The sequence below is a fragment of the Theropithecus gelada genome, chromosome 14, assembly GCF_003255815.1.
Source record: "Theropithecus gelada isolate Dixy chromosome 14, Tgel_1.0, whole genome shotgun sequence".
NCBI classification, from domain to species: Eukaryota; Metazoa; Chordata; class Mammalia; order Primates; family Cercopithecidae; genus Theropithecus; species Theropithecus gelada.
In genome coordinates, this window is record NC_037682.1 from 47,842,340 (window position 1) to 47,870,045 (window position 27,706).

The 27,706-nt window shown below is 47.7% G+C and overlaps 1 protein-coding gene across 2 annotated transcripts in view; it reads right to left on the minus strand.

Moving 5' to 3' along the window:
* Positions 1-3,164: 3,164 nt before the first annotated feature.
* Positions 3,165-27,706, minus strand: part of OTOG (otogelin) — a 101,051-nt gene continuing 76,509 nt past the window's right edge. For both annotated transcript variants that reach the window (XM_025357311.1, XM_025357309.1), the window contains 17 exons: positions 19,891-20,074; positions 17,273-17,493; positions 16,969-17,107; positions 15,313-15,507; positions 14,910-15,122; positions 14,219-14,323; positions 13,980-14,087; positions 13,460-13,561; positions 10,688-10,786; positions 9,765-9,805; positions 7,964-8,039; positions 7,692-7,870; positions 6,833-6,937; positions 6,538-6,657; positions 5,286-5,331; positions 3,467-3,546; positions 3,165-3,365 (listed from right to left, as the gene is read on the minus strand). In XM_025357311.1, the coding sequence (XP_025213096.1) occupies positions 3,165-3,365; positions 3,467-3,546; positions 5,286-5,331; positions 6,538-6,657; positions 6,833-6,937; positions 7,692-7,870; positions 7,964-8,039; positions 9,765-9,805; positions 10,688-10,786; positions 13,460-13,561; positions 13,980-14,087; positions 14,219-14,323; positions 14,910-15,122; positions 15,313-15,507; positions 16,969-17,107; positions 17,273-17,493; positions 19,891-20,074 (2,214 nt within the window). The remainder of the gene's footprint in view (positions 3,366-3,466; positions 3,547-5,285; positions 5,332-6,537; positions 6,658-6,832; positions 6,938-7,691; positions 7,871-7,963; positions 8,040-9,764; positions 9,806-10,687; positions 10,787-13,459; positions 13,562-13,979; positions 14,088-14,218; positions 14,324-14,909; positions 15,123-15,312; positions 15,508-16,968; positions 17,108-17,272; positions 17,494-19,890; positions 20,075-27,706) is intronic.

The window sequence follows — 27,706 nt, forward strand, 5'->3', positions numbered from 1 at the left end:
GAAGGCAGGGTTGGAGATTTTCCTCTCCTTAATCTTTCACTAAATTGTCTTACCCTGAAAGAAAAATTCAGTATCCCCAGGAGAGATCTAGGAGACTAGGATTGGGAATTTTGACCAAAAGTTTAGAGTGAGAAGTTGGCTTCCAGTAGGAGAAGGCAGGAGGGGTTGCCTGAGTGGGAGTGGAGGTGAGGTGGCCAGGGGGAATATCCAGGCATGCTGGGACTCCAACAGTAGGATGTGATCACCAGGAGCTATGGCCATCTGAGAGGACACAGTGGGAGTACAGCAAGAGGGCTGAGAACTGCTGCCAACTGGAGCCAAGGAGGGCCAGGTTACTGAAACTAGGTCACCAAAAATGGGTCGGATGTGGGGAACAGGCATCTGAAAGCCTGGAGCCACCCTCCTGAATCGAGACTGCAGGAAGACGTTTAGGCCAAGGCTGGCTGACTTAACCTGGTGCCCTCTGCCTCTGTCTACACAACAGCTGATGAGGAGTGGCCTGTTCAAAAGCTGCTTTCCCATAACTGGACATAAACAGATGGGAAGGGTCATGAGGTGAGGAATGAACAGCCAGGAACACTATAAAGCCAGTAATGGCTATTAAAAACTTCCTTATGTCTCAGCCAAAACATCTTGCCATATAATGGAACCAGGATTTTAAACCCAGTTCACTTTAACAGCCATGTTCTGTTTAAAGTCATGGTCTGTTGAAATCAGAGTTCAAAACTCTGAAAACTATTGATTTAGGGAGTGTGTGTAGCTAAGGAGATAACCGACTACAAGCCATGGATCATCATCCCTTATAGAGAAATTTGGAAGCCTTGTCCCACCCATCTCTGGCTGTAATGATGAGAAATTAAGAAGTGTGATGTATGCATTTAAGGCTATAAATGTTTCTCTAAGTACTGCTTTAGCTGCATCTCACAGGTTAATGTGTCATAATTTCAAAATTACATAGATCAAAATGTTGTCCAATTTCCATTCTGATTTCTTATTTGATCCATTGATTATTTAGTAATGTGCTACTTACAAAGCCATAAAGCTTCATTAGGAAAATTCATTTTCATTAGGAAAAGACTCAGGGTCCATGTTAGCAGACAGATGCACCATAAGAAGAGCTTACTTATGAAATAAAAGCCAAGCCTTCAAAGTGTTCGTTCAAAAAAAGATGTTCTACCCTCTCTAGGCAGGGTGAAGCTCTTGCACTGTAAGCACTGACTCCTCTACGAGTTTTTTCTATTATTGAGGGGTGCTTTCCTAGCCCCCTCCTTCTCCTTCCCACATGGGACAACCCAGGAAAGCACCCTCCCATTTTCTCCTTAGGTGTCCCAATGGTCCTTCACAGGTGAAGTGTCACTGAGAGCCTGTCCCTGGGTGCTCCTTAATCCTACCACAGCTGACATGGCTGCAAAAACGTACTGAGCTCATTGGGAGAACAACAAGGAAAGAAATACAGAAATGTTAAGAGGCCAATATGAAACCTACTCTCTGGGTCTGCCTCATCCACATCTCCTGTGAGAAGCATCTGTCTCTGGGCCCACAGAACCACGATCACTCCTCAGTCCCTCGCCTGGGTGCCAGCTCCCCAGCTCCCAATGTCCTCGTCTTTCTCCTCATCCCCTTCCTCTAGAAGCCAGTCTCCAGTCCATTCAATTCCAACCAGCAAACACCCACCAATGGTTCTGCTGTGAGTGGGGCATGGTGCTGGGATGGATGGGGCAGAAGTGGTGCTGATGTCCAGGGCCATAAAATAGAGTCGTCTCTTCGCAGTGGATACTCCTTCAAGTTCAAAGTAAACCTGGCTCCCTCAGAGATTCTCAGAAGCCTGAAGTCTTCCTGTGGTTTATTGATACATAAACAGAACACAAATATGTGCACAAAGAGGCTTGGAAACAGCAGGGGGCCATCCTGGCACAGCCTCCTCACCTCAAGGGGCGTCCAGCCACATCTTCAGACACACAGGGCAGTGCTGGGGCCTGTACAACATCATGTTCATGCTCTTGGGATCCACATGGCACAAAGTGGCACAGGGGTGGAAGACTTGCAGAGTGGGGTGTGGAAAGGGGCTCTGGCCCTGCTTTAGGGGACACTCTGGTTCAGTGACAAGGCTCTCACAAGTGCTCAGGGAGGCTGGGGCTGTGTTTTCCACTGACACCAACAGACACTCTCTTGCTAAACAGTCCCATGGAGCACAGAGGCTGGCATGGGCTGAGACACAAAACCCATAATCAGGCTCCTCTGAGCCCGACTCTGTCATGGCCTTGGAGAAAAGGTGCACTGCAAAGCCTGGAGCTGCATTTGCAGGCTAAAGGTACCCCCTCAGCAACCTAGGGTCTCAGAGGCATGGGCCGTCAACCAGCATCCTAAATAAGCAGTGCTGGACCCTCGCTGAGGGTTTCACTCCCCCACCACCACCTCACAAGGCCGGCCTGCCTGCTGGGAAGGTTGCCTTGGGGTAAGGGTACAGGCTTGGGTCTTCCAAATCCTTTCCTGAATTACCATCTCAATACCAGGACACCAGGCACCTTTCTTTGGACTACAGGGGATATGAAGGTCACTGAGCTCACTCTGACTTCACAGATCTTGGTGAGACAACCTGGGCCCTGGAATCCACCATCTTTGCTTTTGGGAACTCCTTCTGGGCAGCTATCTGCAAGCCTGAGTGTTGCAGGTATAACCCTCTTTCCTTTTACTGTGTCTGGTTTCTTCTGTAGTCAAAAAGGCCAAGAGAATGGGCCACTGCATCCTGCCCCTGTGCTTGGTCTTGGGTCCAGCTGTGGTTCCCATGTGAGCACCATGCACCATCCCACCTTCCCACAGCTCTCACCACCCCCCACCAAGAGCTGTGGCCAGGGTCACAGAGGTTCAGAGGGTGCTGCTCCTGGACCTAGAGCCCATTTTCCATCTCAAGCCAGGGACAAAGGTGAGCTCCCTGAGCCCTCAGCTATGGCACTTTCCCACATGTGGAAAATGGGGAGCCCAGAAAGGGAGCCAGGATGGGAAGGGGTGACCCTTTCTGGTTACTCCTATGACCTCTTCCCACCATTCCATGCTCAGCACGTGCCAGATTTCTACCACCTTTAATACCCCCATTCACATTGGGCCAGCTGGAAACACGAAGTGGGGCCCGCAGAGGTGGTCCAGCTAGCCCAGGCCCCCAGGCCTCAGGACCACTGGCAGGCACAGTCGGTGGGCTCCTGCACGGTGTAGGGCACCCAGGTGGCATTGGTGGCACAGAAGAGCTGCACAGAGCGCCGCTGCAGGCCCACCTCGCGGCAGCACTTGCAGAAGCGGGCATAGGTGTTGATGTTGTAGTTGTAGATGCTGGCGGATGGGCACCTCCCATCACAGGACACTAGGTTCACCTGGAATGGGCAGGCCAGTGAGGTAGTCTGTGGCGCTCACACCCCCAAATCCCCTCCATCCCCATCTTTTGCTGCCCCACTGCCTTGTGGGCACCACGCACAGGGGTGTGGCTCCTGCATTCGTTCTTGCGGATGGTCATGCGGATGGTCACCTTCTTGCAGGAGCGCCCATCCTCCTTACCTGGGGGGACAAGGGGATAAGGGAGCTGTGGCCAAGACCAGGCTTCTTAGGGGCAGTAGGATGGGCCAGCCCCAGGCAGTTAGTGTCATGCTGGAGGGTCTCTCTTCCGGCGTTAGCACCCATGCATTAGTACCCCTCCCCTTCCAGGGAAAGCCTTTTAACCCAATGCCCTGGAAGGAGGCAGAGTTAGGAAGGCACAGACAGAGCAGTGTGAGCAGGTGAGGCAGGAAGGCCAGCAGGGCCCCCTTGAGGACTCTGTGCTAGGGCAGAGGAGCATCTGGGGACAAGTGAGGTATATATTTTTATACTTGTTATTCTGTATCTCCCACTAAATGTCAGCTCCACAAGGCTCTACAGTGCCTAGAACAGTGCCTGGCACATAGTTGGAGCTCCACTAATATTTGCCAGGTACATGCACTCACTCTGTAACCCCAGGAATCCCTCTAGAAATGGAATGGAATCTTTTCTTCTGGTCTCTGAGCCTCACCACAGAGGTTTCCTACTACACCAGCTAGATGGCTTCTGGCCAGAGCTAAGTCCACTTTGTCTTCCCTCTCTGCTCCAGGAGGCAGGAGAACTAAGGGCTGTCCTGACATGGCCCTCTGGGTCCTGGACTGAGACTGGCTGAGTGACCAGCAAGAGCAAAGCAGTGGCGGTCTGGGGTGTTGGTGGGCGCCAGGTGAGCGGGCCCTGCTGAAGCTTTCCCATGCAAGCCCAGCTAATACAGCTCACTACCCAGCATGCACTGCAGGCCCAATGGCCTGTGCCAGAGGTGGGGAGCAGGGGCCCTCCCCCTCCCTTGCCCCCAGAGCTCGGGCCACCTAGCAGAAGGGACATTGCTGGACATAGCAACGCGGCTGCCTGCCTCCAGTCCGGTGGGCTTCCGAGAGGAGTACCTGAGCGACAGTGGACACTAACCCGTGGAGGAGAGGCGGGACTAACGGGGACCACGGGAAACAGGGTCCCCGGGGAACCTGGGGAGAGGGACATGGGGTGCAGGTCACATGGGGGCACACGGGACATTCAGGGAACATGAGTTTGTGGGTCAGGGATCAGCCGATGAGGCCCCAAGTCCGACTTTCTTGGAGTATATGAAATGCACATAACAGGGCCCCAAGTTCTACTGCCTTCTGGAGATGGGGTCTGAGCACCCTAGGAGGAGGGCAGGCACAGGGGAAAGATATGGGTGGGGGATTGAAGGTGGTGCAAAGCAGAGGCTGACTGGGATGTGCATATGCACATGGTTGGGGGCTACAGTTCTGGGTGGCCAGGGCTCCAGGAGCCAGGTATCAGGACAGGTGCACAGAGCTCACACTCAGACTGTCAGGGACACTGGAAGGTCTGAATCCCACCCAGGAGGCTCCTCCAAGACCAGGGCGTCTGACCACGGGAGAATTCATGTGGGAGCATCTGGGCTGGGAGCCTTGGCAGGGGCAGGAGAAGGCAAAGTAACTGGTGAACTACTGACCTCCTGAATGCTATGCCCCAATGTCCTCTGGCTCTGACAAGGAGCAGAGGCTTTGTATGAGAACAAGGACACACACATGGCCTCCAGCCTTCTGCATATTTGCGCTAGTGCCATGAGCCCCATGGTGGGGATGTTATCCCTTCATCTACTCAGCCCAGAAGAGCTATCATTTTAGGTGCCAGGCCAGGAACCTGGTCCTCTGTCCCCTGACATGACACCCTGTGCCCCCATCAAAGCCCCCCACCCCTGGGCCCCCACCATGCTCACTCACAGGTCCTGCAGCATCCTTCCAAGGAAGGTACCACGGAGCCCCCAACCTAGAGAGAGGAAGTCGGGAGAGGTAGGTGTGGAGACCCCTGTCCAGGCCAGGAGCCAAGATCCCAGAAATAGGCAGAGTACAGGAGTCTTGACTCTTCTTTCCCTGTGATGCCCCAGGGCAGGAGCATAGGCCCCTTGCCAGGCCATGGGAGAGCCACAGGGGCTAAGTTGGCACTAAAGCTGCACGTGGCCCCCTTGGGGCAGGAGCCTGGGTCAAGATGGTGCAGGGCCTCCCATCTTTCCTGGGGCAGCTCCCCTCATGCCTTCCACTGCCTACCCCACTGCCAGTGCTTCCCAGCACAAAGGGTCAGGGAGAGGAGGGGTGCAGGGGTCACCCACTTGGGTCAGTGGCCTGGGCTCTACCTCAGCCCTGGACAAATCATCCTTTTCCTCTAGGCTTAGTTTTCCCATCTCTAAAATGGGGGCAAGTATCCCTTAAAGCCCTCCTCCTCTATAGTGAAATGGGTAAAACAATGGATGGGACAGTTCTTTCTACATAAGTGTGTGTTGGGGGGCAGGTCTCAGTATGTGTGTGCGATTTTGTGAGCATATACATGAGTATCTGTGTGTACATGTGTGATTTTGCACGTGTGGGTGTGTGTATGAGAGTATCATTGAATGTCTGTGTATATTTGTTTTCTAGAGAAGAGTCAGAAATCTTCAAATGTCCACTGTTAATCTTAGGGACTTTAATAATTCAACAATAACCCCAAGCCTTCCAGGAAATCCTTTTCTCTGAGGTGCGCCCATACTGACAGCTGCCCATGCTAGTGCTGGACACCCACCAGCCATCAGAGGACTGAACTGCATCTGCGTGGCATGTGTGCAAGAGTGTGCTTATATGAGTGCTTTGAGGTGTGATGATGCGTGGTGTGTGCATTGGCATGCCGATGTGAATGTCCCTGGAGGGTGTGGTGTGTGAGTGGCTGGTGGCCTGTGTTGGTGTCTGGCTGAATGTGCCTAGAACATGTAACAGTGTGTGTTTGTGCACACCTGCATGTGGTCACGTGATGTGTGAAGAGGCAGGGTGTGATGTGGTCAGGGCAAAAAGAAATGCAGAGAGATGTAGATTTGGGGTGGCAGTGCAGGCATAGGCTCCAGGGAGCCCTTCCTCCTGCACTCCTGCTCACAGGACCCCCACCCCACTGCCAGCGAGACAGCTGATGCCCCTGGCCTACAGCCTCAGTGGAGAAGGAGGCACTGACCTTGGCACACTCGGTCTCATTGAGCGGTGGGCAACTGATGGGAGAGCGGACGAGCACGGCACCCAGGGGAGTGCTGCTGCAGTGGTGGCGAGTGCAGTCTGCAATCCAGGATGCCCCAGGCTGGAGGGCACAGAAGTGGGTGATGGGGGCTGTGGCCAGATGGACAGCCTGAGCAAACCCATAGGGTCTGGGAGCCTGTTTGTACCCAGCCCTGGCCTGGGAGCCAGAGAGGGCCCTAGTCCTGGTGTCCCCTCCTGGGACACCCTCCTAGGTGGGCAGCGAGGGGGCTGCTTACCAAGAACAGGGAGGTGGTGCCATTGGGGAAGGTGAAGAGACAGGACACATTCCTGCAGGAGCCACAGCAGGCAGCGAGGTCCCGCGGGTGCTGGTACTCCTGGTTCTACAGGCCAGGGCAGGGTGCGCCTCAGCCAGTTGCCCACCTCCACCCTGGCTCTCCCACTGCCTGCTTATCTATGAGGGACCCCAGAGTCCGGAAGGGTCCTTTGTAGGTACTCGGGAAGAGGAGCTCCCAGCCCCCTTCTGTCACAGTCAGCTAATCATCCCTGTATCTACCCTGAGCCTCCCTTACAGCAAAGGGCATCTCCACCCTTTCCAAGACATTTCTGCTAAGTAGGATGCCAGTTTTCATTCCAGACAGACCTCCATTTGAGTCTCAGTTCCCGTAGGACTTTTGACAAATGACAGAGTCTCCCTAAGTCTCAGTTGTCTCCTCTGAAAAATGGGAATAATTCTAACCCCCTTTATCCAACTAATATTTATTAGCCCTTACTAGAAGCCAGTCACCATCCTAACTACTGGGCATGAAGAAGTGCTCACCAAATAGTAGCAATACAAGCATGCAAACCAAAGGGACAGGGACTGTGCCAGGCATTCCATAGGTACCTAATAAGTGTGTGCTCTCTCTGTCAACACCCACCCTTGCCAGGCACTAAATCTGTCCCTTACTGTCCTCCTCCTGGCCTCTCGCAACCCAGTCCCTTTCTTGGCACTTTCTACAGAGGTCTCTGAGGGCCCCTCTGACTTGTCTTGGAGGCTTAGGGCAGCTTCAAGGGCCCCTCTGATTCCTGGAGCACACAGGGTCTGCCAGGCTAGCTCTCCTGACACCACCCACCCCACCCTGGGCGACACCCTACCGCCTCGCAGTGGATGTCACACAGCACGGAAGTGGTGTTGATCTGGTAGAAGCTGGTGAGAGGGTCGAGCACGGCGGTGCAGCGGGAGGTGTGGCACACGCCATCTGCTGAAAGCTCCACCACCGTCTGGCCAGGTTGCATCACGCCCAGCTCATGGCTCAGACACACTGGGGCCTTCACTGGATAGGCATGCAGGGTGGCAACGGTCATCTAGAGCCCAGGCACCCATGCCCCCCCCTGCCTGGCTCTGCCCCGAGGCTTCCCCCACTCACCACACTCGTACTTGGCGCAGCCACACACATTGTCCACGCTGTGCATGAACTCCTCGTCCAGCTGGGATTTCTCCCACTGGGTGGGGCAGAGGCAGTCAGCACCCTGGGGTGGGGGCCAGCCTGGCCCTCAGGAGCAGTCTGCCACCTGGGCCCCTCTCTATGTCAGTCCCTCCCTGTGGTGGGCAGGAGGGGGCTGGCAGGCCTGGGGCCCCACAGCATCCTGGAAACTCAGTCCCAGTGTGACTCCCAGGCCTCCCCGATGAGGAGCACTGTCCAGTGTCCTCCCCTTTCTCAGTGAGGGACAGAGCCCTGGGTGGCTCACAGTACTTCTCACCTTTCTTCAGCAATTTTAAGGAAGGGGGAATGGGGGTCAGAGTGAGAGGAAATGTGTGCTGGGGTGTGAGGGTTACATATAATTCAGAAAAGGACTCTAAACATGACTTCACATTTCTTAAAGTATTTTCACTTCCCTCAGTGGCCATGCAGCCTGGTGGCTAAGGGCATTGTCTCTGGAGACAGATTTCCTGGGTGTCAGCTCTGGCTCTGTGATATACTAGCTTCATGACCTTAACCTTAGCTTCCTTGTTTGTAGGATTGAGAAAACAACAGAATCAACCTCACAGGGTTGTTGTGACAATAAATAATACACATGAAAGGCCTAGGAAAGTTCCTGGCACTTAGCAAGCTCTTAATAAACATTAGCTACCATCATGACTGTCATCATCATCATCATCGCCATTATCATCTTCACCACCATCATCATCCTCACCATCCCCACCACCACCATCGTCATTGCATTATCATCACCACCACCATCGTCATTCATTATCACCATCACCATCACCCTCACCGTCCTCACCACCACTGTCACCACTGCACTATCACCATCACCACCACCGTCATCATCATGGCATTATCACCATCACCACCACCATCATCCTCACCACCACCACCACCATCACCATTGCATTATCACCACCACCACCATCACTACTGCAACCACCATCATCCTCACCATCCCCACCACCACCATCACCATTGCATTATCACCACCACCACCACCACTACCACAACCACCGTCATCCTCACCATCCCCACCACCACCATCACCATTGCATTATCACCACCACCAACACTACCACAACCACCACCATCCTCACCATCCCCACCACCACCATCGACATTGCGTTATCACCACCACCACCCTCATCCTCGCCATCCCCATCACCACCACCATCACTGCATTATCACCATTGTCACCACCACCACCATCATCACTGTCCCCACCACCACCCCCACCATCATCCTCATCATCACCACCATCATTGTCATTGAATTATCACCATTGTCACCACCACCACTATCCTCACCGTCCCCACCACCACTATTGTCATAGCATTATCACCATCGTCACCATCACCACCATCCTCACCAACCCAACACCACCATCATCATTGCATTGTCGCCATCGTCACTGCACTATCACCATCATAGCCACCACCATCCTCCTCACTGTCCCCACCATCATTGCCACCATCAGCATCATCACTATCATCTTCATGATAATTTTCATCATCATTGTAGTGAATCCTTACCACAACTCTAAAGCATGATTATGTCCATTTTACAAAGGAGGGCACCATACCCAGAAAGCCAGTGGCAGAGCTTGGGACAAGAATGCTAACTTGCAACCATGGGTTCCTTGCACTAGATTAAAGGAGCAGGTTCTCTAGAGGAGGGGATACAGAGGAAAGGAAAGGGGAGCAGACCAGGGGGTGTTGGGGGAAAAGGGTCTCCATACCAGATGGCACCGGGGCACCGGGATTGTGTCACAGTCACACTCTGAAAAACACAAGGGGCCAGGCCCCACTTCATTAGGGATGTTCAAGTAGAAATCCCCTGGGTACCCTGGACCTCTCACTGCTGGCACAACCCGTCTTCTGAAGACCCAGCTTCAGGCCAGGCTTGGGAGAGAAGAGAGAGAGGCCCAAATCTCAGCTTCCTTCCATCCCTGGGGGCAGGAGGAGGCCTGCAGCTCCGCTGGTTAGGCAGGTGGGCAGTGATGGATTCTGAACACCAAGCTCTCCACTGGGTGTGGAGCAAGGATAAATAGGCAGATGGGCCAATCACAGGTTTCCTTTTGTCACCTGGATTAATCCCTCCACCTGGTCCAGAGCCTATTCTTTTATTTTATTTTATTTTATTTTTATTTTTATTTCAGATGGAGTTTCACTCTGTCGCCCAGGCTGGAGTGCAGTGGCGCTATCTTGGCTTATTGCAACCTCCACCTCCTTACAGGCACCTGCCACCATGCCCAGCTGATTTATTTTTTGTATTTTCAGTAGAGACAGGGTTTCACTATCTTGGCCAAGCTAGTCTTGAACTCCTGACCTCATGATCCACCTGCCTGGGCCTCTCAAAGTGCTGGGATTACAGGTGTGAGCCAACGCGCCCTGCTGCAGTAAGGACTTTTTAAGATGGAAACCCTCTTTGGAATGAGAAACTTGATTTTTCCTTCTTTTACCCTGGAGAGAAAAGGCTATAGGAACGTTCAGCACTTGGAGTGCGGATGCAGGAGGAAGCTGATTCTTGTGGCTTCCTCTAGAGACCCTGCAGAGGACGGATCTGAGAGGAGTGGACAGTGGTGGGCCAGGCTCCCCCAACCCCTCCTCAGCAGGGCCACTGGATCTCCCAGTGGGGAGGCTGTCCTGACCACGGACTCACCACAGGATTTGTAGGGGCAGCAGCGGTCAGGGCTCCACACCTCCACCAGGGCAGTGCCCGGGCCACACTGCACTTGGGGACAGCGGAAGCTCTCACACACTGTGGGGGAGGAGAGGCAGGCAACATATCAGTCACAGGCACCTGGGGGTGTGAATCCTAAGAAGGGCAACACTGGCTAAGGAGGGGCTACCCCCAGCTCCTCCTTAGTGACCCCCACTGTCCTCGGAGCCCCAGGGAAGAGTCTGGGCACCCAAAGTCTCCCCAGGGAGCTACTTCAGGTCGTGGTGCTGTGCCTGTGAGGCACTGGTGACATGACAGCGTCAGAACCTCAAGCTCATTAAATTGGGCCTCCCCAGTCTGCAGTCACCCTGCAAGAGGTGGTCCAAGGAAAGCCAGCCACTAGGGTAAGGTCTGCTGACAGGGAACATCCCGCTCTGTCTAACACAACCTTTCCCACCCTGTGGAAACTTCATCCACTTGGGGCCCGCCTGAGCCTGCCCTGCTTCAGCTGATACTACCCTGCAGGGCCCACACTTCCTTTCTTCCTTGTCTTCAGGCTGACTTTTCTCAGTTCAGGATTCCTCAGCCATTCTCATTTGCTGAGAGAACAAGGCAAGGGGTGAGGGAACTCCCTGGGTGCAACACTTTGGTGGATAGGGGAGGGGCAAAGGTCAGCACGGAAGGTGAGGATCTGAAAACTCTAAGAGCTACTTGATTTACTAATAAAGTTATTGTCACAAGCAAGGATTATCAAATGATGTTCCAAAAAATTATGAGGAAGGGCATTTTTATGGTGTCAAAGGAATAGGTTATTTTCTGGTTGGAAGAGGAAAAATGTAAGATGCAGAGATCTTAGGATTACAGTATCACCCTAATCTGGGCCAATGTTAACATCGATTCTAGTGGCTCAGCCAGATAGTGTGTGGCACCCGATGTGATGTGCTATGAAGCTTATGCATGTACTGTCCAGCCCCAAATTTTTAACTTGAACCTATCAAGCCTTAGATGGAAATTTCAGTTTTAGGAAGCACAGAGGCCCAGGGAACAAGGAAAGCAGCTCCAAAAGAAAGCAACTGGCGAAGTCCAGAAGCGGGGACTCTGCAGGGTCATGGCCTGGACTCTACAGTGGGAGGTCACACAGGAAAAGGGACCTGTGCTAGGTTAAGAGAGATGTGAGGCACGTCATTATAATGCATTGTCCGGGACTGAATCCTGGATTGGACAAACAGGAAGAAACACGGACTGGGCATGAGACAAGTTGAAAACATATTAACGTGGAAAGGTAGAGATTGTTCACTGAAAACAGCCAGTTAAAAAAAGAGTATGTCCAGGATGAGCTGATTTTGGTAAACCACATCTACATAAAGCCATAGAGAGAATCTGGAAGGATATGTATCCATTAAAGCATTGGCAGTGGAATTATCTAGCAGGTAGGAAGGTGGTATTTCATTTTCTTGCATTTAGTTGGAATTTGTACTTTCTACAAGGCATATACAGTGCTTTTGTAACAGTAAAAGTAGGATGAAGACTGGGAGAAAGTGATAATATCAACAGCCTCTGTTTTTGAGCACCTACTGCATACCAAGGACCATTATGTCCTTCACATAAATTATCTCTAATTTCCACAACAGCCCCTCAAGGCAGATACTAGCATCACCATTTTACAAATGAGCAACCTTGGCTCAGAGAGTAAGGCACTTGCCCTGGGCCGCACAGCTGGTAGACAGCCTAACTGAGGTTCGGAAACCAACTGACTATGCCCATACTCCATCCACAGGACTAGGCTGCCTCCCGAGAAACATGGGAAGAAACGTGAAGAGAAGGAGAAAAGATAGTGAATCTCTCCTCACATCAGTCTGGCAAATACCGTGGCAAGTGGGCCAACCAGCTCCTGGTCAGGTGCAGCCAGGTAATCTGGGTAACTCTCAGGGGATGGGAGCCTACATTGTTTCGGAGGTGGCTTTTGACATTGAACCAATCAGGGGAGCCCTTGGGTGTCCTGGTGGAGGCCCCTCTCCTACTCTGTGTAAGAAAAAACCTCATGCTTCTCCTATTATCAGTGTGCAAGGCAATTTTTGTAAACTGAATAAAATTTAAATCGAACCATTTTGTTCATTTTCATCCATTAGATTTACTTACAGTCCATAATGCTGGCTGCACTATGCTTAACAGTTACTACTGAGGTACTATGTACACAGTGCATTCTATATCAAGGTACTATGAACACAGCACATGATATGCACATACTACCCATGTCTACATGTATGTATAGTATCATATATACAGGTACCAGGCCCTAGAAAAATACTGGGAAAAGTATACTTTTATTTGTCATTACAAAATAACAGAGCTTCAGAGGCTTTGCAACACGGGGCCTTCTGTGATACAGCCTCCAGGAGCAGGCACTATGGTGACACAGTGGTGAAAGGGACCCTGAAGGGGGGCCTTGGGTGAGTCAGGGAATGAAGACTTCTTATCAGTGCTGTGGGGGATGAAGGGACCCAAGTATTTGCCTTCAACCCAAGCCTCTGTCTGGTCCTTGGGGGCCTCCATGGAGGGGACAGACCTGGAGCTCCCACCCTCCAGCCTGACAGTGTGACCTGGCTTCTTCAGGTGGGCCTGCACTCGTCCTGGCTTCAGCTGCTCGGCCCTCCACAGCTCACCACCTGGGAGCACTCTGTTGCTCCCTGTCAACCCCCATTAGTCCCAGGGTGGGGACTCTGTGAAGGGTCCTTCCCGCCACAGCCAGCCATGTGCCCAGCCAGGACTCACCACACTGGTACAGAGGGCAGCAGAGCTCTGTGGTGTTCCTGTGCACGGTGAGTGCCTCCCCTTCTTGACATTCGGGGATGGGGTCTGGACAGTCACCACAGGCTGAGGGGGAAGAGGGTCAATGCTGTCACAGCAGTCCCCTCATAGGAGCTTGGCACACAGCACGTTGCTGGGGGTGGGAGCTCCTCAACAACCCAGGTGTGGTAGGAGCTAACTAATGGCAGCATCACATGGTCTCATGTGACTCATTCTGGAATCAGAATCTGGAAGTTCTCATGTCCACCCAAACATTTACACGGAACAAGCACCTGTTTCCTCTTGCTCAGTAATCTAGGGGGAACACAGGGTCAGTGTTCTCTTCCTCCCACCCTGTTTCCTGGACAGTGAGCTTGTCCTTCTCCCTTCTCCCACCCCATTTGAAGACCCCCAGCCTTTCCTGCCAGCTGCCCAAGGACACAAGGGTGAGGCTAGCAAACTGTGATCCGGCTGTGTGCGCTGGCGTCTAGTGGCGGCGACCCACCGCAGAAGTAGGAGGTGCAGCAGGAGTCCCCCAGGCGGCCAGCGATCAGGGTCTGGTCCTGTCGGCAGCTGGGGACAAGCTCTGCCTCACAGAGATCTGGGTCACACTCTGGGGAAAAGGCCGGATTTAGGTGCTGGGAGAGGAACCTGCCTGGCCACACCTGAGCCCCTGCTCCCAGAGCTGTCCTCCCCACACTGCCCTCAGTCCGTCCCCCACCTTCCCCGCCCCAGGCCTCTCACCACAGCTGTAGCTGGGGCAGCAGGAGTCCTCCTGGAAGTGGGTGAGGAGGCGGTGGCCTGGGTGGCAGGTAGGGGCGAGGCCCTCACACAGGGTCTGGTTACACACTGGCCCCGGGGACCACAGGGCCTGTCACCTCGGGGCCGGATGTCCCCACTGCTCTCCAGTGGAGAGCACTGGACAACTGCCCAAACCCTGGACGCCTGGCCCACTCCTCCCCCCACTGCTCCTCCCAGCCCCCAGGACCCACACTCCTAGATGAGGCCTTTGAGGGTCACACGAGGGTTCAGGGCTGGGACAGAAGATTAGCAAGAGCTAATATCCATTGACACGTGCCCCATCTCACAGCAACCCCAAAGATGGGCCCGATCATCAGCTCATGTTCCGGGAGAATGAAAGAAGGCACAGAGGATGTGAAATGATTTGCCTGAGGCCACAAGGCTACAGGTGGGGAAGGAAGAGTGGCCAGGCTGCCTGGCTCCACAGCACTCCCTGCACTGACTCCTGCGCCTCTGCCCCTGCCCCCAGGCAGGGCTCTCCCCTCCTCCCAGCTCACCCCCTACAAGACATTTTGCTTCTCCTAGGCCTTGTCCTATCTATCAGGGTTGGTGTGCAGGGCTGATGGATAGCTGTTTTACAGCTGTTTTAACTGTTTTACAGTTGAGATCCAAGGAAGTAAAGGCGGACACTCACCACAGACAGTCCTCAGGCAGCAGGGGTCCTTGGTAGGCAGGAGCAAGGCCACCTCCCCAAATCGCGGGCAGCTCTCAGGGCGGGGATCAGGGCAGCCCAGATCCACTGGGATGATGGTGTCTGGGGCTTGGCACTGGTGCTGGCAGCAGCCGCTGAGGGAGCTGTTCCAGGTCTCCCCGAGGGCCCTCGGCACCCCCATGCTGTCAGTGCAGGCTGCAGAGGGGAATGGAAGGGTGCGAGGTGAGGAAGGTGAGCCCAGACCTTCCCAGGCTAGACTCTCCCTGGGATACTGACCACCCCTAAGCAGACCTGAAAGGATGCAGATGGGCCTCAGCTATGGGTAACAGGAGGTGAGACCAAGGCTGGCTTTGGAGGCCCCTGCTCAGGGAGGGGAGGAACCTACCACACTTGGCCTCTGGGATGCAGAGTGCAGAGTGGCGCCGGTGCAAGATGGTGCCCTCAGAGCAGACGCAGCCCTCGCCCAGCACCTGGCAGCGCTCTGGGTCCAGAGGCCCTAGTATCCCATCCTGGCATGTCTTGGGTGGCTCACAGGCCGTCACACATGCCTGGTATGTGGAGTCGCTGGAGCACAGGAAGGCTGCAGGGGCACAGTGGGCACCAGGCCTACCTCAGACCCCAGGCAGGGCTCCCCACTGAGGGCCGAAAGAACAGGAGGGGATGAGGAGGGGGCTCAGAGTGTCATCAGCACCTCAGCAGAGAGTACATAAGTCAAAGGGCTTGGTGACATCACCTCCTTCCTTAGATCAGGACTCAGCAAAGTACAGCCCACAGCCTAAACCCAGCCCACTGTCTGTTTTCACAGATAAAGTTTTATTGGAACACAGCCATGCCTGTTCATTTATATTCTTTCTAAGGCTGTTTTTGTACTAAAAAGGTAGAGTTGAGGACTTATGACTGAGACCATATGGCACACAAGGCATCAAATACTTACTTTCTGGCTCTTTACAGAAAAGGTTTGCCAATCTCTTGCTCTAGATCAGTGTTTTCAAACTTTCTTGATTGTAAAAAGTAGATTTTACATTGTGGTCCAATACACACAAGCATGTAGAACAGTGGTCCTCAAACTCGACTACAAGAGAATCCCTAGGGAGTTTTTGAGGTATCATTGTGGGGACCCCACCCCAGGCCAATTGAATCTCTGATTGTGAGGCCCATGCCTTTTCAAGTTCCCTGAGTGATTTCAAAGGGTATTTAGGATTGAAAATTGCTTCTATATAAAATAAAAAATCTCTTTTACAAAATAATACTAAACTTTCTATGAGCAATACACACTGGTATTTTCTATTCTATTCTATTGTATTTTTTAAAATGCTGGTGCTGACCCTCTAAATTGATTTCATACCCGCTGAGTTGGGATCCACACTTTGAAGAACACAACCCAAGAGGACTTTTGTCTTTTCCTCTTTTACCTGTCATATTGCGGGTGTGACCTTCCTGTGAGCCAATCCCAGCCTTTCTGGATGTGTTTACATTTATAAATCAAGCTACTCTAGCCCAGGCCACCCCAGTGGACCCCACCAGTCAAACCTAATTGGGGGAGGAGGAGGCAGATCTCATTTCCTTCCTGCAGGAAGGAGGGGAAAGACTGGAAGAAGAGAAAGGTGAGCAAAAAGGAGGCAGAGGGAACTAAGATGTGCAGGACGGTGTCCATGGGGCAGGTCTGTGTGAGCACTTGGCACACATTCCCCCACATCCTCAAAACCACCCTGGGCGGGGGCGATGGTTACAGTCTCCACTTACAGAGAAGAGACTCAAAGAAAGCAAATACTAAAATAACAACACAATTACTATGTGTTAATATATTCATAGGACTCATAATAAATATGTGTTCATTACTACGAAATGTATTTTTATACAATATAAAAATTAAATGTAAATTAAACATATAAAATATTTATAAATTTACTAATGTACATATATCCATGAATGATTAAAGCTAGAAAGCATACATGAACTTGGGTCTGGGAGCCTTTTCCCACTTTAACAGGGGATGGGAGCAACAGTCACAATGGAGGGTCCCCCTGCCCCGCAAACTCACGGCAGTAGTCAGAGCGCCGCCATTCGATGCACACGTGAAATTTGTGGCACATGGCCACGTACACAGTCAGGGCCACGCAGGGCTGCTGCACGTACTTGGTGTCCCGGATCCACAGCTCACAGAATGACTCCGGAGGCACCTGGGCATATGCATCAGGCAGTGCTGCTTACTCGGATGTCACACATCCCAGTGCCCAGCTCCTCCCCTCCCTGCCCAGAAGGAACAATGAGCCTCTGCAGGTAGGTGTTGCCATCCCCAGACAGCCCAGGAGGTGTCCCCAGTGCTGGACCCAGCTGGCACATACAAAGCGGTGGCAGGCACTGAAGGTGCGGTTGGACACCATGCGAAGGCAGGGCGAGCAGTCAGTTGTGGCACAGCTGTCTGGGCGGAAGCGGGTCTGGCCCACTGCGGTCAGTGAGCTGGGCACCTGCCAGCTGTCCAGAAAGGAAGCAGGGTCCTCAGCCCCACCCACCACCGAGCCATCCTTCAGGGTGAGGTCATTGGCTGCATCTCCATCACAGATACCTGAAAGAGGCCAAACAATCCCACCAGCCACGATCATCACTACCACTCCCATGTTGTCAGCTCTCACTTTTTGTATTCCTCACAGTTCTTTGAGGTCAATAATACCATTATCCCCATTTTATAGGTGAGAGAAATTATGTGAAAGGAAACTAGGAAACCTGCTACAAAAGAAAATGTCTTTGTACTTAGGAAATAAACATGTATTTAGGGGTAAAAGGATACAATGTCTTGAACTTATTTTCTAATGGTTCTGAAAAATTTGTGTATATATATATATATGGATTGCGTCTGCATATAAAAATGTATACACACACATACAGAGAGAGAGAGAGAGAGAAAGAGAGAAGCAAATGGGGCAAAATGTGAACCCTGGTAAATCCGGGTAAAAGGTGTACACTACCTTATACTATCTTTGCAGATTCTAAATTTTTATAAGTTTTGCTATATTACAGCAAAATAAAAAGCTACTCCCCAAGAAATCTGCTTTACCACTGATTGCTAGCTAATTATAACAACTGTTCCCTCTTTTTCCTGGGCAGTCAGTGTATTTTTCCCAGACGCCCTTGCAGCTGGGTGAGATCATATGATTGAGTCCCAGCCAATGGCATGTGAGTGAAGGTGACGAGTACCACCTCCAGGCCTAGTCCATAAAACCTTCCCACCTGTCTCCTCTCCTGTGAACTTGGAAACTCATGTTGACATGGCAGAACCAGAAGATGGAAGGAATCTGGTCTCTGAATCATTGCTATCCATTTGGGAACTTACATACGCAGGAAATAAGCTTCTGTTGTGTTAAGGCACTGAGATGGGGGCAAGGGTGAAGTTTATCGGTCCTAGCTTTTAATGTGACCTAAACTTCTGGTTTCATCTCCCGCCTACCATCTATATGCTCCAGACACACACTTTCCTGCCCACAACTTTGCTCAAGCTGCTCCCTCTGTCTGAAATACTTTCTCAGATGTCCTTCCTTCAAGGATGCCTCAGATGCACCATCCATGACATTCCAAAATCTGTGTAACAGTCACTGGCTTGCAGGTCAGCCTTTCATAAAAGATTGTAGCTCTCTGAGTGCAAAGACTCATTTTCTTTTAGATTCTCATTTGTCTCAGCAACCCTCAAGTTTGTCTAGCAGGGTGCCCAGGTATCAAATGTTCATTCAAATAAAATGGAGATATAAATGATCCGACTTCTGTTCTAACACCTCTAACCACAATTCTGTGAATATAAAGCATGATTAAAGTCAAACTCTTATTAACATATTATTAGTGGTTCCCATGGTCACACTTTGGGACTTGGCTTTAAGTCAGTGAGGGATGACACAAAGGTATCCTAGGGAGGAATCAGCTCACCAGGCTACTGCTGACCACAGTGCTATTTGCTGGGAATGAACAGAGGAGAAGGAAGAAATGATGAGAAAAAGATGGTGGTAGTGATGGTGATGGTGGTGGTGGTGGTGGTGATGGTGGCATGTGTGTAAGAAGTGTTTGTGTTAAGAACAGAAGCACCATAAAACAGGGATTTTGTCTGTTTCATTCACTGTTTTCTCCCCAGTGACTAGTACATGGCAAATATGTGTTGCACAAAGAATGAGCATAGAGCTGAACTGCATGTGTTAGTGCATGTGTGGAGGGCATTTGGATGCAGACAGGCATGAATGTGAATGTGTGAATGATCACCAGGGGTGCAGGTGGAGGATGGAGGGTGTGTGTGTGTGTGTGTGTGTGTGTGTGTGTGTTATAAGTGTTTTTTATCTCACCCATCATCACAATCATGGTGGTCTGTCATGGAGTGTCCCATGAGTGTCCATGTGCTTATGCCCCTGCAATGAGCAGGAGCCCACATCCAGGCTTGTCTGATACCTCTTTTCCTTATGAGAATACTTCAATCCCTTAGGGCATGCTCTGCAATTATGCTATGGTCTGAAGAGCATTAGTTCTGTGTATTGTGGCAGCTTTGCTGTGTGCCCTTAGGTAAGCCCCTTAATCTCTCTGAGCCCCCTTTCCTCTTTAGTTCAGTGCAGATACTCATGGCCATCTCTCAGTGCTGTTGTGTGGATGACCAGGAATAAATAAGATCAGAGTGTGGAAGTGCTTTGTGAAATGACCAGGCTCATGCAGATGGAAAGGATTATCCAACATTAGAAGGCTGTGAGGGAAGCTGACAGACAATCCTGGCTGAAGTGACAACTTGCTGAGTCCAGAGCCTTCTTATATCTCCCTATTGGCAGCTTTGGCCCCAGGACACAAGACATTAGGCCTCCCTGCCCTGGCAGCTCTGCTGCTTCTACCTCTGGCCTGGTATTCTGTCCCAGCCTTTCCTGCTCCAGGAGGAATTATGTCTGGGGGCAGAGGCGGAAGTGGGAATCATTCCCTTCCCCCAAGCTGGGTCCCACCTCACCGCACAGGCCATGGCCTTGGGCCTTGCTGGCTTTGCTGGCCTCCATGATCATGAGTCCTGAGCTGTGGAGCCACTGGATCTGGATGTGTGAGGGAGTCAGGATCATGTACATGTGGCCTGTGTCCTCAATTCTGAACCCATATCTGCTCACGGGTGGCCACACAGGCTGTGAGTCCACAGTCACCTTGGGAGGGAATTCAGTGTGAGCACAGCTTGTCCATCCATCCATCCATCCATCCATCCATCCATCCATTCATCCATCCATCCATCTGTTCATCCATCCATCCACCCATCATCTGACAAAAATTTATTAGGCATTGCTATGTGCCAGGCTCTGTTTCAGGCACAGGCAGCCAAATCACAGTCCAAAGTGGCATGGGAGGATTCTAAAAATATTTTTATTGGAAAAATACAATGAAACAAGAAATGCAACAACAGGAGGCAAGCTGCATCTTAATGCCCAAATAAACACAAATCCTGAGCCCTTCCAATCACTCTCTTCTTTCCTGATTCTGTTCAGATCATTTCTTCTGGGAGATTCTCCCTAAATTCCCAGCCTTGGGGTTACATACCCCTACTCTGGGCTTTCCTCATCTCTGTGCTGACCATTAAGACAGAAATCTGTTTCCACATCAAGATCTCCAGTGAACTGAGTTTCTTAAGGGCAGATACTATGTCTGATTCACCTTTGAATCCCCAACACCTGCCTTTGGGCCTGACGTAAATTGGGGCTCACTCAATATTTGTTAAACATGCAACACATTCTAATTCTCACAAACACTTTAAATTCAAGGCTACAACCTCTTCTGCATATTAAGAAGGTTAAATTTGGATGTACTATAGGTTATTATAATAGTTTTACACGGAAAAAAAATGGGATATAAGAAGATTAAGATTTTAAAGTATTTATAATGAATTAATCTCCTCCCTTCAAGAATAGACTGTTGTATGTGCTCCTGAATGTCATGGGGGTCAATAAAGAAATTATGAAAAAAACTGAAACATTTCTTGAAACAAATGATAATGGAAACACAACATACCAAAACCTACAGGATACAGCAAAAGCAGTACTAAGAGGGAACTTTATAGCTATTAGTGTCTATATCAAAAAAGAAGAAAAACTTCAAATAAATAATGTAACAATGTATCTTAAAGAACTAAAAAAGCAAAAGCAAACCAAATCCAAAATTAGTAGAAGAAAAGAAATAATAAACATCAGAACAGAAATAAATTTGAAATGAAAAAAATACAAAAGGTCAATGAAACTAAAAGTTTGTTTGAAAAGATAAACAAAATTGACAAACCTTTAGCCTAACTAAGAAAAAAGAAAGAAGACTCTAATAAAACCAGAGATGAAAAAGGAGGCATCACAACTGATACTACAGAAATTCAAAGGATCATTAGCAACTACTACAAGCAGCTATATGCCAGTAGAAGAGTAAATCTAGAGGAAATGGATAAATTTCTAGACACATACAACCTACCAAGATTGAACCACAAAGAAATACAAAATCTGAAAACGCTAATAACAAGTAATGAGATAGAAGCTGTAATAAAAAGTCTCCCAGTAAAAAAAAGCCTGGGATCCGATGGCTTCACTGCTGACTTCTACCAAACATTTGAAGAAGAGCTAATACCAATCCTACTCACACTATTCTGAAAAACAGAGGAGGAGGGAATACTTCCAAACTCATTCTATGAGGCCAGTGTTACCCTGATACAAAAACCAGACCAGCACATATCAAAAAAAGACTACAAGTCATTATTTCTGATAAATATTGATGCAAAAATCCTCAAAAAAAATACTAGCAAGATGAATTCAACAATATATTAAAAAGATCATTAGTTGCAACCAAGTGGGATTCAACATATGCAAATCAATGAAAGTGATACATGATATCAACAGAATAAAGGACAAAAAAACCATATGATCATTTCAAATGATGCTGAAAATGCATTCAATAAAATTCAACATCCCTTCATAATAAAAATCCTAAAAAAAAAAACTGAGCATAAAAGGAACATACCTCAACATAATAAAAGCCATATATGACAGAACCACAGCTAGTATCATATTGAATGGGGGAAAATGAAAAGCCTTTCCTCTAAGATCTAGAACACAACAAAGATGCCCACTTTCACCACTGTTATTCAACATAGTATTAGAAGTCCTACCTAGAGCAATCAGACAAGAGAAAGAAATAAAGGGCATCAAAATTTGAATGGAAGAAGTCAAATTATCCTGTTTGCAGATGACATAATCTTATATTTGGAAAAAAGCTAAAGATTCCACCAAAAACCTATTAGAACTGATTTTAAAATTCAGTAAAGTTTCAGATTACAAAATCAACATACAAAAATCAGTAACATTTCTGTATGCCAACAGTGAACAATCTGAAAAATAAATCAAAAAATAATCCCATTTACAATAGCCACAAGAAAAATTAAATTATCTAAGAATTAACTTAACCGAAGAAGTGAAAGAGCTTTACAATGAAAATGATAAAACACTGCTGAAAGAAATTGAATAAGTCACAAATGGAAAGATAGTCCATGCTCATGGATTAGAAGAATCAATGTTGTTAAAAAGTCCATATTACGCAAAGCAACCTACAGATTCAATGCAATCCCTATGGAAATATTAATGACATTCTTCACAGAAATAGAAAAAACAACCCTAAAATATACATGGAACCATAAAAGACCCAGAATAGCCAAAGCTATTCTGAGCAAAAAGAACAAAACTAGAAGAATCACATTACCTGACTTCAAATTATACTACAGAGCTATAGTAACCAAAGCAGTATGGTACTGGCATAAAAATAGGCATATAGGCTGGGTGCAGTGGCTCATGACTGTAATCCCAGCACTTTAGGAGGCCAAGGTGGGCAGATCACCTGAGGTCAGGAGTTTGAGACCAGCCTGGCCAACATGGTGAAACCCTGTCTCTTCTAAAAATACAAAAATTAGCCAGGTGTGATGGTGCATACCTGTAACCCCAGCTACTTGGCAGGCTGAGGCAGGAGAATCACCTGAACCTGGGAGACAGACGTAGCAGTGAGCCAAGATCTCCAGCCTGGGAGACAGAGTAAGACTCTGTCTGAAAAACAAAAACAAACAAAGAAACAGACATATAGACTAATGGAACAGAATAGAGAACCCAGAAACAAATTCACACAACTTCAGTGAACTAATTTTTGACCAAAGTGCTAAGAACACACATTGGGGAAAAGACAGTCTCTTCAATAAATGGTGCTGGGGAAACTGGTATCTGTATGCAGAAGAATGAAACTAGACCCCTATCTCTCACCATATACAAAAATCAAATCAAAATGGATTAAAGACTTAAATCTAAAACCTCAAACTATAAAACCACTACAAGAAAACATTGGGGAAACTCTCCAGGACTTTGGTTTGGGCAAAAATTTCTTGAATAATACCCCACAAGCACAGGCAACCAAAGCAAAATGGACAAATGGGATCACATCAAGTTAAAAAGCTTCTGCACAGCAAAGAAAACAATCAACAAAGTGAAGAGACAACCCATAGAATGGGAGAAAATATTAGCAAACTATCCATCTGATGAGGGATTAATAATTAGAATATGTAAGGTGCTCAAACAACTCTATAGGAAAAAATCCTGATTTAAAAATGTGCAAAAAATTTGAAATAGACATTTCTCAAAAGAAGATATAACTGATGAACATCGATGCAAAAATCCTCAATAAAATATTGGCAAACTGGATCCAGCAGCATATCAAAATCTTATCCACTACGATCAAGGAGGCTTTATCTCTAGGAGGCAATAGGAGGAGTTCAACATATACAAATCAATAAATGTGATTCATCACATAAACAGAACTAAAGACAAAAACCAATGATTATCTCAATAGGTGCAGAAAAGGCTTTTGGTAAAACTCAACACCCCTTCAGATTTAAAACTCTCAACAAACTATGTATTAAAGGAACATATCTCAAAATAATAAGAGCTATCTATGACAAACCCACAGCCAACATCACACTGAATGGACAAAACCTGGAAGCATTCCCCCTGAAAACTGGCACAAGACAAGGATACCCACTCTCACCACTCCTATTCAACACAGTATTGGAAGTCCTGGCCAGAGCAATCAGGCAAGAGAAAGAAATAAAGGACCTCCAAACAGGGAGAGAGGAAGTCAAACTATCTGTTTGCAGGTAACATGATCTTATATCTAGAAAACCCCATAGTTCTAGCCCAGAAGCTCCTTCAGCTGATAAACAACTTAGCAAACTCTCAAGATACAAAATAAATGTATAGAAATCACTAGTATTCCTATACACCAACAATAGCCAAGCTGAGAGCCAAATCAGGAAGGCAATCCCATTCACAATTGCCACAAAAATGTACAATACCTAGGAATACAGCTAACCAGGGAGGTGAAAGATCTTTACAAGGAGAACTACAAAACACTGTTCAAAGAAATCAGAGGTAACACAAACAAACAGAAAAACATTCCATGCTCATTGATAGGGAGAATCAATATTGTTAAAATGGCCATACTGCCCAAAGCAATTTATACATTCAATGCTCTTCCTATCAAACTACCGATGACATTCTTCACAGAACTAGAAAAAAAAACTATTCTAAAATTCATACATAACCAAAACTGAGCCCGAATAGCCAAGACAATCCTAAACAAAAAGAACAAAGCTGGAGGCATCATGCTACTCACTTCAAACTATACTTCATGGCTCCAGTAACTAAAACAGCATAGCACTGGTACAAAAGCAGATACATAGACCAGTGGAACAGAATACAGAGCCCAGAAATAAGGCCACATACCTACAACTGTCTGATCTTCTACAAAGTCACCCAAAACAAGCAATAGGGAAAGTACTCTCTATTCAATAAATGGTACTGGGATAAATGGCTAGCCATATGCAGAAGATTGAAATGAGACCCCTTCCTTACACCATATACAAAAATTAACTTAAGATAGATTAAAGACTTAAATGTAAAAGCCAAAACCAAAAACCATGGAAGATAACTTAGGCAATACCATTCTGGACACAGAAACGGCAAAGATTTCATGGCAACGATGCCAAAAGAAATTGCAACAAAAGCAAAAATTGGCAAATGGGATCTAATTAAACTAAAGAGCTTCTGCACAGAAAAGAAACTATCAACAGAGTAAACAGACAACCTACAGAATGGGAAAAATTTTTGCAAACTATACATCTGACACAGGTCTTATATCCAGTATCTATGAGGAACTTAAACAAATTTACAAGAAAACAACAACAAACAAACTACCCCATTAAAAACTGGGCAAAGGACATGAACAGACACTTCTCAAAAGAAGACTTACATTTAGCCAATAAGCATATGAAAAAAGCTCAACATCCCTGATCGTTAGAAAAATGCAAATCAAAACAGCAATGAGATACCATCTCACACCAGTCAGAATGACTGTTATTAGAAAGGCAAAAAATAACAGGTTCTAGCAAGGTTGTAGAGAAAAGGGAACACTTATACATTGTTGGTGAGAGTGCAAATTAGTTCAACCATTGTGGAAAACAGTGTGGTGATTCCTCAAAGACCTTAAACGCAACTACCATTTGATCCAGCAATCCCGTTACTGGGTATATACCCAGAGGAATATATATCATTCTATCATAAACACACCTGCACACATATGTTCATTGTAGCACTATTCACAATAGCAAAGACATGGAATCAACCTAAATGTCCATCAATGGTAGACTGGATAAAGAAAATGTAGTATATACACACCATGGAATACTATGCAGCCATAAAAAAGAATGAGATCATGTCCTCTGCAGGAACATGGATGGACCTGGAGGCCATTATCCTTAGCAAACTAACGCAGAAACAGAAAACCAAATACTGCATGTTCTCACTGATAAATGGGAACTAAATGATGAGAACACATGGACACATAGAGGGGAGCAACAGATACTGGGGCCTACTGGAGGGTGGCGGGTGGGAGGAAGGAGAGCACAAAAAAATAACTAATGAGTACTAGGCTTAATACCTGGATGACAAAATAATCTGTACAACAAACCCCTGCGATATGAGTTTATCTATATAAGAAACCTGCACATGTACCCCTGAACTTAAAAGTTATAAAATAAAATAAAAAATAAGACATCCAAATGGCAAACAGGCACATGAAAATGTTCTTAACATCACGGATCATCAGAGAAATGCAAATCAAAACTATAATGAGAAATCATCTCACTCCAGTTAAAATGGCTTTTATCCAAGAGACAGGAAATAACGAATGCTGGTGAGGATGTGGAGAAAAGGGAACCCTCACACTTTTGGTGGGAATGTAAATTAGTACAACCACTATGGAGAACAGTTTGGAGGTTCCTCAAAAAACTAAAAATAGAGCTACCATATGATCCAGCAATCTGGGTATATACCCAAAAGAAAGGAAATCCATATATTGAAGTGATATCTGCACTCCCATGTTTGTTGCAGCACTGTTCATGATAGTTAAGATTTGGAAGCAACCTAAGTGTCCATCAGCAGATGAATGAATAAAGAAAATGTGGTACTTATACACAATGGAGTACTCTTCAGCGATAATAATATGAGATTCTGTCATTTACAACAATATGGATGAAAATGAAGGTCATTATGTTGAATGAAATAAGCAGGCACAGAAGGACAAACCTAACATGTTCTCATTTATGTGTGGGATCTAAAAACCAAGACAATTGAACTCATGGACATAGGGGAAGGGTAGTGGAGGGGTTGAGGGAGAGATGGGAATGATTAATGAGTAAAAAGAAAAATTATAAAGAATGAGTAAGACTTAGTGTTTGACAGCACAACAGGATGACTACAGTCAATAATAATTTAATTATGTATTTAAAAATAACTAAAAGATTATATAATTAGATTGTTTATAACACAAAGGATAAATGCTTGAGGGGATGGGTATCCCATTTTACATGATGTGATTATTACACATTGAATGCCTGTGTCAAAATCTCTTATGTACCCCATAAATATATATACCTACCATCTACCCATAGAAATTAAAAATTAAAAAGGATTAGACTGTTTTATGCAGCAAATTATGCAGCACATGAACTATTATGTAGACGCAGCCTCAGCCCAGGAGTCACAAAGAAAACTTTGTGACCCTAGGAAAGCCCCTGGCTCTCCTAGCCTGAGCCTTCCTATTCGTAGAGACAGGGGATTGGGCTTCATGATCCATGAGCACTCTCTGAGTTCTGGGAGTAAACATACATATCTAAAGCCCAGAGAGGAGCCTCGCCTGCATTCACAGGACTTGAAGTCCAGGCAAGGACAAAGAATAACAGGTTAAAAACTAAGGACTTAAGCCTCCATTTCTGACGAAGGTGGAGTAATAGGAACTGGATTTACTCTCTTGCCTTATATGATCAAACAAATTGACTAAATATACAAAACAACAGTTTTCCAATGTGAACAGTTGGCAATGCAGGAGAGTGATCCCTGAAAACAAAAAATGGAAACAAATGAGGCAAGCCTTATTATTGCCAAAGGTTATTACTTAGAGAGTTTAGAGGCTGCAGTGCAGGGAGCAGGAACCCAGGCAGAGCCTGGTGGTTTCCTAGAGTTTAGAAGACAAGAGATGGACGTTCATAAAGGCCAAGGTAGCTAGAGTTTGCATGGCAGACAGAGAGAGAGAAAGAGAGAGAGAGAGCTCTGAAGCTTTGCAGAATCCCCCTCCAACCCTGTCCTGACCCTGTCCTGAATTTTCAGCTGAATATTGATCAATGTATGCAGGTGAGAAAATTACCTGAGACTAGAAAA